At 37.0% G+C, this 11,769-nt stretch overlaps 1 protein-coding gene across 3 annotated transcripts in view; it reads left to right on the top strand.

Moving 5' to 3' along the window:
• Positions 1–1,777: 1,777 nt before the first annotated feature.
• The window catches only part of fusl (fuseless), an 871,305-nt gene continuing 861,313 nt past the window's right edge, over positions 1,778–11,769 (top strand). Inside the window, exon 1 of one of the 3 annotated variants that reach the window (XM_067766388.1) lies at positions 1,778–2,261. Coding sequence is in view for 1 of the 3 variants with exons in the window: in XM_067766389.1 (XP_067622490.1) it covers positions 2,232–2,261 (30 nt within the window). In the remaining 2 variants the exon portion in view is untranslated. The remainder of the gene's footprint in view (positions 2,262–11,769) is intronic. The other 2 variants (XM_067766389.1, XM_067766387.1) reach the window with 2 other exon arrangements.

The following is an 11,769-nucleotide window of genomic DNA, read 5'->3' as shown; positions in this document are numbered from 1 at the left end:
AGGATTGGTAAATTTTTGTTCGACTTATGGCATTAAAAGTATCCTAGACAAATTAAATGAAAAAGGGCGGAGCCACGCCCATTTTGAAATTTTCTTTTATTTTCGTATTTTGTTGCACCATATCATTACTGGAGTTGAATATTGGCATAAGTTACTTATATACTGTAAAGATATTAACTTTTCTTTTAAAATTTGAATTTAAAAAAAATTTGTTTTAAAAAGTGGGCGTGGTCGTTCTCCGATTTTGCTAATTTTTAGTAAGCAGACATATAGTAATAAGAGTAGCGTTCCTGCCAAATTGCATCATGATATCTTCAACGAATGCCAAATAACAGCTTGCAAAACTTCTAAATTACCTTCTTTTAAAAGTGGGCGGTGCCACGCCCATTGTCCAAAATTTTACTTTTTTTCTATTCCGCGTCATAATTTCAACTAACTTACCAAATTTCATCGCTTAATCCGTATTTGGTAATGATTTATCGCACTTTTTCGATTTTTCGAAATTTTCGATATCGAAAAAGTGGGCGTGGTTATTGTCCGATATCGTTCATTTTAAATAGCGATCTGAGATGAGTGCCCAGGAACCTACATACCAAATTTCATCAAGATACCTCAAAATTTACTCAAGTTTCGTGTTAACGGACAGACGGACGGGGACGGACGGGCATGGCTGAATCGAATTTTTTTTCGATACTGATGATTTTGATATATGGAAGTCTATATCTATCTCGATTCTTTTATACCTGTACAACCAACCGTTATCCAATCAAAGTTAATATACTCTGTGAGCTCTGCTCAACTGAGTATAATAAGCACTTTTTATAAAATCTGTTATACTTTTCCTGAATTTTTGGAAATTTGGGTCATTGACACAACTACCTCGTGATGAAGACATGATATTGAAATTTTTTTATTTGTTTATAGAAAGGCACTAACACTTGAAGCCGCGATCCCGAAAGTACTAATTACAGAAAATTTAAAAAATAAAGGGGAAGGAAAAATTTTTTATAAAATATAATTTTTTTTTCTTTTTTACAATAGAAATGTACTAAAGTAGAAAATCCAAGGAAGATTTACGCGGTTATAAAAAAGTTAAATGTCTTTGAAAACAGAATTAATAGGAGATTGTTTTGAAATAATTTACATATGCACTGCTTGACAAATTATTCGAGAAAACCGTGATTAAAAGTGAAAAAATTTAACAAAAAATTGAATTTTTCACATTATTTTGGCAATTTCTCTGACGTTTGTGAAGACATATTAACAACTTGTATACTGATAGAAGCGGCGAAACAGTTTTTATCAGAGCACCGAGTACTACCAAATTTGGTTACAAGTAGAGCTGCGCCAAACCGAAACTCTTATTTTGTTGACCTGTGTAATTGTTCGAGTGTAGAATTGATAGCTGTGTCACAGATTTACATAGCTTCGATGGCTTTTGGAAGATTGGGGGACCCCGCACCCCCGTGGATCCGCCAGTGCATGTACATACATAAATAAAATGACAGAGAAAAGCCCATATGCTTCGGCACAATAGGTAGATTTATTTACCCGCAAAGAATGACAGAGGTCGTTATTGAAATGAATCAGCAATCTACGTAGATACATATGTATTTAATTCATGTTGTATAGATCTCCAGATAAAAATTCGACGCGTATTAATATTTTGTTAGCGTGCTGAGCCGTGATTATGGTTTTCGGAAAGCATATGTACGTTTAGCTTTTAGTTCTCTCCGTGATGATCAAGTCATCATTTGACTTGCGAATATATACATATGTAGTATTTATCCTTTTTACACATACTTAATCGTTTATTAATAACGCTTTTTAAAATTAATTAAACCACAACAATCATTTTTACATTTGCAAATATTTCCGAAAATTCTCGCGATTTGCACACGATAATAACCATTGTATTTAACAACACAAATTCATATCAATTTACAAACATATGTTCATAGGCAGCTATTATATAGATAGTAATTTCCAGGAACGGGCCGGATTTTCGAAATTCATACAAAGATCACCCGTGGGTAAATTCACAGTGTGAATTTAAGAGATAAAATAAAAAAACGTGCATAAAATCAAAAGTCTAAATAATTGATAAATATTGCATCTTTGTCTATATGTGAAATGTGAGATAAATAATATACAAATTCCAGCTTTAAAAAATTTATTGAAGTACTAGCTTTTATCTATATGTCGGTTAAGACTTGGTTTCCTCGAAAGCGATGCCGCTATTTAGCGGTCGTTACATAGAGGTAGAGTATGTTGTCAAAATTGTTGCAGTGTAAAAGTAATTATGTGTGAACTAAGAAGACGGTGAAATTTGCCGTAACATAGCGGCAGGGCATAAAATATTACGGTCGTCCTGACGGTAGAAACTCGTTCATCACCGTTTTTAGCCACAGCTATTGTCAAGCGGTGAACATTTTGTCAAATATTTATAAAACAAGTAAGGGAGGTTAAGTTCGGGTGTAACCGAACATTACATACTCAGTTGAGAGCTATGGTGACAACATAAGGGAAAATAACCATGTAGGAAAATGAACCGAGGGAAACCCTGGAATGTGTTTGTATGACATGTGTATCAAATGAAAGGCATTAAAGAGTATTTTATGAGGGAGTGCGCCATAGTTCTATAGGTGGACGCCATTTAGGGATATAGCCATAAAGGTGGATCAGGGTTGACTCTAGAATGCGTTTGTACGATATGGGTATCAAATGAAAGGTATTAATGAGGGCGTGGACCTAAGTTCTATAGATGGACGCCTTTTCGAGATATCGCCGTAAAGATGGACCAGGGGTGACTCTAGAATGCGTTTGCACAATATGGGCATCAAACGAAAGGTGTTAATGAGTATTTTAAAAGGGAGTGGGCCTTAGTTCTATAGGTGGACGCCGTTTCGAGATATCGTTATAAAGGTGGACCAGGGGTGACTCTAGAATGCGTTTGTACGATATGGGTATCAAATGAAAGGTGTTAATGAGTATTTTAAAAGGGAGTAATCCTTAGTTCCATAGGTGGACGCCTTTTCAAGATATCGCCATAAAGGTGGACCAGGGGTGACCCTAGAATTTGTTTGTACAATATGGGCATCAAACGAATGGTGTTAATGAGTATTTTAAAAGGGAGTGGGCCTTAGTTCTATAGGTGGATGCCGTTTCGAAATATCGCCATAAAAGTGGACCAGGGGTGACCCTAGAATGTGTTTGTACGATATGGATATCAAATTAAAGGTATTAATGAGGATTTTAAAAGGGAGTGGTGGTTGTTGTATAGGTGGTCGCCTTTTCGAAATATCGCCATAAAGGTGGACCAGGGGTGACTCTAGAATGTGTTTGTACGATATGGATATCAAATTAAAGGTATTAATGAGTATTTTAAAAGGGAGTAATCCTTAGTTCCATAGGTGGACGCCGTTTCGAGATATCGCCATAAAGGTGGACCAGAATTTGTTTGTACAATATGGGTATCAAAAGAAAGCTGTTAATGAATATTTTAAAAGGGAGTAATCCTTAGTTCCATAGGTGGACGCCGTTTCGAGATATCGCCATAAAGGTGGACCAGGGGTGACCCTAGAATTTGTTTGTACAATATGGGTATCAAAAGAAAGGTGTTAATGAGTATTTTAAAAGGGTGTGGGGCTTAGTTCTATAGGTGGACACCTTTTCGGAATATCGCCACAAAGGTGGACCAGGGGTGACTCTAGAATGTGTTTGTACGATATGGGTATCAAATTAAAGGTATTAATGAGGGTTTTAAAAGGGAGTGGTGGTTGTTGTATAGGTGGTCGCATTTTCGAGATATCGCCATAAAGGTGGACTAGGGGTGACCCTAGAATTTGTTTGTACAATATGGGCATCAAAAGAAAGGTGATAATGAGTATTTTAAAAGGGAGTATTCCTTAGTTCCATAGGTGGACGCCGTTTCGAGATATCGCCATAAAGGTGAAGCAGGGGTGACCCTAGAATTTGTTTGTACAATATGGGTATCAAAAGAAAGGTGTTAATGAGTATTTTAAAAGGGTGTGGGGCTTAGTTCTATAGGTGGACGCCTTTTCGAGATATCGCCATAAAGGTGAACCAGGGGTGACTCTAGAATGAGTTTGTACGATATGGGTATCAAATTAAAGGTATTAATGAGAGTTTTAAAAGGGAGTGGTGGTAGTTGTATATGTGAAGGCGTTTTCCAGATATCGACCAAAATGTGGACTAGGGTGACCCAGAACATTATCGGTTGGATACCGCTAATTTATTTATATATGTAATACCTGGCAAGATTTTAAGGGTGTTTTATTTCGCCCTGCAGAACTTTTCATTTTCTTCTACTTAATATGGTAGGTGTCACAACCATTTTATAAAGTTTTTTCTAAAGTTATATTTCGCGTCAATAAACAATCAAATTACCTTACCATGTTTCATCCCTTTTTTCGTATTTGGTATAGAATTATGGCATTTTTTTCATTTTTCGCAATTTTCGATATCGAAAAAGTGGGCGTGGTCATAGTCGGATTTCGTTCATTTTTCATACCAAGGTAAAGTGGGTTCAGATAAGTACGTGAACTGAGTTTAGTAAAGATATATCGATTTTTGCTCAAGTTATCGTGTTAACGGCCATGCGGAAGGACAGACGGACGACTGTGTATAAAAACTGGGCGTGGCATCAACCGATTTCGCCCATTTTCACAGAAAACAGTTAACGCCATAAAATCTATGCACCTACCAAATTTCAAAAGGATTGGTTAATTTTTGTTCGATTTATGGCATTAAAAGTATCCTAGACAAATTAAATGAAAAAGGGCGGAGCCACGCCCATTTTTAAATTTTCTTTTATTTTTGTATTTTGTTGCACCATATCATTACTGGAGTTGAATCTTGACATAATTTACTTATATACTGTAAAGATATTAAATTTTTTGTTAAAATTTTACTTTAAAAAAATTTTTTTTTAAAAGTGGGCGTGGTCCGTCTCCGATTTTGCTAATTTTTATTAAGCCTACATACAGTAATAAGAGTAACGTTCCTGCCAAATTTCATCATGATATCTTCAACGACTGCCAAATTACAGCTTGCAAAAGTTTTAAATTACCTTCTTTAAAAAGTGGGCGGTGCCACGCCCATTGTCCAAAATTTTACTAATTTTATATTTTGCGTCATAAGTTCAACTCATCTACCAAGTTTCTTTGCTTTATCGGTCTTTTGTAAAGAATTATCGCACTTTTTCGGTTTTTCGAAATTTTCGATATCGAAAAAGTGGGCGTGGTTATAGTCCGATATCGTTCATTTTAAATAGCGATCTGAGATGAGTGCTCAGTAACCTACATACCAAATTTCATCAAGATACCTCAAAATTTACTCAAGTTATCGTGTTAACGGACGGACGGACGGACGGACGGACATGGCTCAATCAAATTTTTTTCGATCCTGATTATTTTGATATATGGAAGTCTATATCTATCTCGATTCCTTTATATATGTACAACCAACCGTTATCCAATCAAACTTAATATACTCTGTGAGCTCTGCTCAACTGAGTATAATAAACAATATTTTTGAATTTCGGAAGAAACCAAGCCTTTACTAAATTGCGTCTAAAGTGTTCATTAATAAATAGAAACAAGTAAGAAAATATAAAGGAAGTAATGACGAGCCAAGTTCAAATACTTATATGTTTAGCTATACAGTGGTTAGTTTTAGTAGTATCCTTTTTTCTTATGAATTAATGGGCTTATCAATTTAAATATGTTAAAACCTCCCCAATTTTTCCTGACCAATCAATTTAATAAACTAAATAATTATTGTGTGAATAGGGTTCAATAAGCCCCCTTTTTAACGATTGCCTTTCATTTATATTTATTTCTTATACTAAGAACTGGGCGAAACCCAAATAAGGTTCACGATTTACTAAAAATTAAAAGCGGTTGAACTTTATTTTTAATTTCAAAATACTCATTAAAAGCTTTCATTCGATACCCATATCGTACAAACATATTCTAGAGTCACCCCTGGTCCACCTTTATGGCGATTTCTCGAAAAGGCGTTCACCTATAGAACTAAAGCCCATTCCCTTTTAAAATACTCATTACCACCTTTCATTTGATACCCATATCGTACAAACACATTCTAGAGTCACCCCTAGTCCACCTTAATGGCGATATCTCGAAAAGGCGTCCACCGATAGACCTAAGGCCCACTCCCTCTTAAAATGCTCAGTAACACCTTTCATTTGATACCCATATCGTACAAACAAATTCTAGAGTCAGCCCTGGTCGGGTTCAAAATTGGTCAAAATGGGATGGAATACCCCATATGTAGATAAGAGAGCGATGATCAATTCCGATGGATTGTTGAATATGACGCGGAGGGGATTTCAAATGGCTTCTTGCTGACGCCCGAGTCATAAGAATTGGATCCTGATTGTTTGGATAGCGGTGGACCAAAATAAGTTATTGGCACCATGCCCAATAGCAGTCGCAACCGTATACACGCCTTGAGATGGTGGCAACGTCTCTGCGCATGTGCTCCATGACGAATGGCATAAAAGGCCGTATTCGCTACAGCCACTGTAATGTAGGAATACTTACTTTTCCCTTTACTCCTGTCCTCGTGAACTATGCACACACATTGCAAACACTATACAAGTCTAAAATTTATATTCTTGGGAATCATTTCCCGCATAAACATTAACAATAACAATTTAGTTTGTCAAATCAAGTCGCACTGGTCTGAAGTTCAGTGAAATATTAGTTTAAAATAAAAAAAAATAAAAAAAGGCAAACTCATAGCCAGCATTAATTTACTCTATAATTTGGAAAACTTTGTAACAACGTGACATCAGGACGGACAAGGCGACAGCTGTTTCAATCATACCTTGTAAATCTCTTCAATAATGCAATAAAGTTTTTGAAAGCATTATCGGCACTATTTAACGAATCCATTAGCGATCTATAGTTACTCGTTCATATCCATGTTGCTCCATTTGTTAAAGAAACGAAATTTCTTTTTTCTTTTAATAACACCTCATCGAATATACCATTAATTCCCAATTTCTATGATTACAAAGACCGAAATTTTTAAACGCCGGTAGCGGCCTCTGCATTTTAGTTTTTGGAGCCCATCTGTAGCGAGGCCTCATCGTTTCCACCGTTTAATCGGAGTCTTTACGCAAATTAGGAATGATTTATTTTGAATGTAGTACATATACGATAGGCATATAAAATAATTTTTTGTTTTCCTATGGTAGATATAAGAAGGAATGTAATTCCACTGTCAATTGTCGCCACATCAACAACCTGGCATCTAAACAGATTCGTGCCACCATGTTAACTAAAACAAGTAAGGAAGGCTAAGTTCGGGTGTAACCGAACATTACATACTCAGTTGAGAGCTATGGAGACAAAATAAGGGAAATCACCATGTAGGAAAATGGACCTAGGGTAACCCTGGAATGTGGTTGTATGACATGTGTATCAAATGGAAGGTATTAAAGAGTATTTTAAGAGAGAGTAGGCCATAGTTCTATTGATGGACGCCATTTAGGTATATCGCCATAAAGGTGGACCAGGGCTGACTCTAGAATTTGTTTGTACGATATGGGTATCAAATGAAAGGTGTTACTGAGCATTTTAAGAGGGAGTGGTCCTTAGGTCTATCGGTGGACGCCTTTTCGAGATATCGCCATTAAGGTGGACTAGGGGTGACTCTAGAATGTGTTTGTACGATATGGGTATCAAATGAAAGGTGGTAATGAGTATTTTAAAAGGGAATGGGCTTTAGTTCTATAGGTGAACGCCTTTTCGAGAAATCGCCATAAAGGTGGACCAGGGGTGACTCTAGAATATGTTTGTACGATATGGGTATCGAATGAAAGCTGTTAATGAGTATTTTGAAAAGGAGTGATTCTTAGTTCCATAGGTCGACGCCGTTTCGAGATATCGCCATATCAAACGAAAGGTGTTACTGAGCATTTTAAGAGGGAGTGGGAATGAGGTCTATAGGTGGACGCCTTTTCGAGATATCGTCATTAGGGTGGGCAGGGGTGACTCTAGAATGTGTTTGTACGATATGGGTATCAAAGGAAAGGTGTTACTGAGCATTTTAAGAGGGAGTGGGCATTAGGTCTATAGGTGGACGCCTTTTCGAGAAATCGCCATTAGGGTGGGCCAGGGATGACTCTAGAATGTTTGTACGATATGGGTATCAAACGAAAGGTGTTACTGAGCATTTTAAGAGGGAGTGGGCATTAGGTCTATAGGTGGACGCCTTTTCGAGATATCGCCATTAGGGTGGCCCAGAGGTGACTCTAGAATGTGTTTGTACGATATGGGTATCAAATGAAAGGTGGTAATGAGTATTTTAAAAGGGAGTAATCCTTAGTTCAATAGGTGGACGCCTTTTCGAGATATCGCCATAAAGGTGGACCAAGGGTGACTCTAGAATGTTTGTACGATATGGGTATCAAACGAAAGGTGTTACTGAGCATTTCAAGAGAGAGTGGGCATTAGGTCTATAGGTGGACGCCTTTTCGAGATATCGCCATTAGGGTGGGACAGGGGTGACTCTAGAACGTTTGTACGATATGGGTAAGAAACGAAAGGTGTTACTGAGCATTTTAAGAGGGAGTGGACATTAGGTCTATAGGTGGACGCCTTTTCGAGATATCGCCATTAGGGTGGGCCAGGGGTGACTCTAGAATGTTTGTACGATATGGGTATCAAACGAAAGGTGTTACTGAGCATTTTAATAGGGAGTGGGCATTAGGTCTATAGGTGGACGCCTTTTCGAGATATCGCTATTAGGGTGGGCCAGGGGTGACTCTAGAATGTTTGTACGATATGGGTATCAAACGAAAGGTGTTACTGAGCATTTTAATAGGGAGTGGGCATTAGGTCTATAGGTGAACGCCTTTTCGAGATATCGCCATTAGGGTGGGCCAGGGGTGACTCTAGAATGTGTTTGTACGATATGGATATCAAATTAAAGGTATTAATGAGGGTTTTAAAAGCGAGTGGCCCTTAGATGTATATGTGAAGGCGTTCTCGGGATATCGACCAAAATGTGGACCAGGTGATCCAGAAAATCATCTGTCGGGTACTGCTAATTTATTTATATATGGAATACCACTAACAGTATTCCTGCCAAGATTCCAAGGGCTGTTGATTTCGCCTTGTAGAACTTTTTCATTTTCTTCTACTTAATATGGTAGGTGTCACACCCATTTTACAAAGTTTTTTCCAAAGTTATATTTTGCGTCAATAAACCAATCCAGTTACAATGTTTCATCCCTTTTTTCGTATTTGGTATAGAATTATGGCATTTTTTTATTTTTCGTAATTTTCGATATCGATAAAGTGGGCGTGGTTATGGTCGGATTTCGGCCATTTTTTATATCGAGATAAAGTGAGTTCAGATAAGTACGTGTTCTAAGGTTAGTAAAGATATATCGATTTTTGCTCAAGTTATTATGTTAACGGCCGAGCAGAAGGACAGACGGTGGACTGTGTATAAAAACTGGGCGTGGCTTCAACCGATTTCGCCCTTTTTCACAGAAAACAGTTATCGTCCTAGGAGCCAAGCCTCTACCAAATTTCACATGGATTGGTTAATTTTTGTTCGACTTATGGCATTAAAAACATCCTAGACAAATTAAATGAAAAAGGGCGGAGCCACGCCCATTTTGAAATTTTCTTTTATTTTTGTAATTTGTTGCACCACATCATTACTGGAGTTGAATGTTAGCATAATTTACTTATATGCTGTAAAGATATTAACTCTTCTTTTAAAATTTGAATTTAAAAAAATTTTTTTTTAAAAAGTGGGCGTGGTCGTTCTCCGATTTTGCTAATTTTTATTAAGCAGACATAAAGTAATAAGGGTAATGTTCCTGCCAAATTTCATCATGATATCTTTAACGACTGCCAAATTACAGCTTGCAAAAACTTCTAAACTACCTTCATTTAAAAGTGGGCGGTGCCACTCCCAATGGCCAAAATTTTACTAGTTTTCTATTCTGCGTCATAAGCTCAACTCGCCTACCAAGTTTCATCGCTTAATGCGTATTTGGTAATGAATTATCGCACTTTTTTGATTTTTCGAAATTTTCGATATCGAAAAATTGGGCGTGGTTATTGTCCGATATCGTTCATTTTAAATAGCGATCTGAGATGAGTGCCCAGGAACATATATACCAAATTTCATGAAGATACCTCAAAATTTACTCAAGTTATCGTGTTATCGGACAGACGGACGGACGAACGGACGACTGTGTATAAAAACTGGGCGTGGCATCAACCGATTTCGCCCATTTTCACAGAAAACAGTTATCGTCGTAAAATCTACTCCCCTACCTAATTTCAAAAGGATTGGTTAATTTTTGTTCGACTTATGGCGTTAAAAGTATCCTAGACAAATTAAATGAAAAAGGGCGGAGCCACGCCCATTTTGAAATTTTCTTTTATTTTTGTATTTTGTTGCACCATATCATTACTGGAGTTGAATGTTGACAGAATTTACTTATATACTGTAAAGATATTAAATTTTTTGTAAAAATTTTACTTTAAAAAAAAATTTTTTTTAAAAGTGGGCGTGCTCCTTCCCCGATTTTGCTAATTTTTATTAAGCGTACATATAGTAATAGTAGTAACGTTCCTGACAAATTTCATCATGACATCTTCAACGACTGCCAAATTACACCTTACAAAAGTTTTAAATTACCTTCTTTTAAAAGTGGGCGGTGCCACGCCCATTGTCCAAAATTTTACTAATTTTCTATTCTGCGTCATAAGTTCAACTCATCTACCAAGTTTCGTCGCTTTATCGGTCTTTTGTAATGAATTATCGCACTTTTTCGGTTTTTCGAAATTTTCGATATCGAAAAAGTGGGCGTGGTTATAGTCCGATATCGTTCATTTTAAATAGCGATCTGAGATGAGTGCTCAGGAACCTACATACCAAATTTCATCAAGATACCTCAAAAATTTACTGAAGTTATCGTGTTAACGGACGGACGGACGGACGGACGGACGGACGGACGGACGGACGGACATGGCTCAATCAAATTTTTTTTCGATCCTGATTATTTTGATATATGGAAGTCTATATCTATCTCGATTCCTTTATATATGTACAACCAACCGTTATCCAATCAAACTTAATATACTCTGTGAGCTCTGCTCAACTGAGTATAAAAATATCTTATATATCTATAGATTGATTTCAAAAATTATTGCAACTTTTGTGACCGCTTAAAGTTTTGGAAAATTTGCCGGGATATAGTAGAATAATTCATATAACACTAATTATCAGTTGTGCATTTCATTAGGACATATATAGTGAGTGGAGGGCACTAGTCATCGGGAGCCCCTGGGACGTTAAGAAAAGAAAATCCAAACAAATAAAATATTTACCGACACTATCGCCCTTATAAGGGTCACAGCCAACATCGACCTCGCCATAGTACTGCTTGTACTGAACTGACCCGACATCTCGCGTTGCTTTAACGGCAGAGCAGTGCATCAAGGTGGTTTTATTGAAAACCCCTACCAAAGTCTGCTCAGTATTAGATGCGGAAAATATCCTTCCCAATTTGGCCATTGTTTCAAACGCTATTCACATTTTCAACTCAAATACTCTGGTTCTCTTTAGCGCCAGAAAAAGAGTCTTACAGCCCAAAACATAGCTAAATAAATAATGCTTTAGTGCACGCTACACGTCCGTGTATGCTAACATAATTTCATTTTGGTAACCGGGTATTTGAAGTGGTGCCCA

The sequence above is a fragment of the Eurosta solidaginis genome, chromosome 2 (assembly GCF_040869045.1).
Source record: "Eurosta solidaginis isolate ZX-2024a chromosome 2, ASM4086904v1, whole genome shotgun sequence".
Classification (NCBI taxonomy): Eukaryota; Metazoa; Arthropoda; class Insecta; order Diptera; family Tephritidae; genus Eurosta; species Eurosta solidaginis.
Note: the sequence above shows the minus strand (reverse complement) of the source record. Positions and strands in the feature narration are given on the sequence as shown.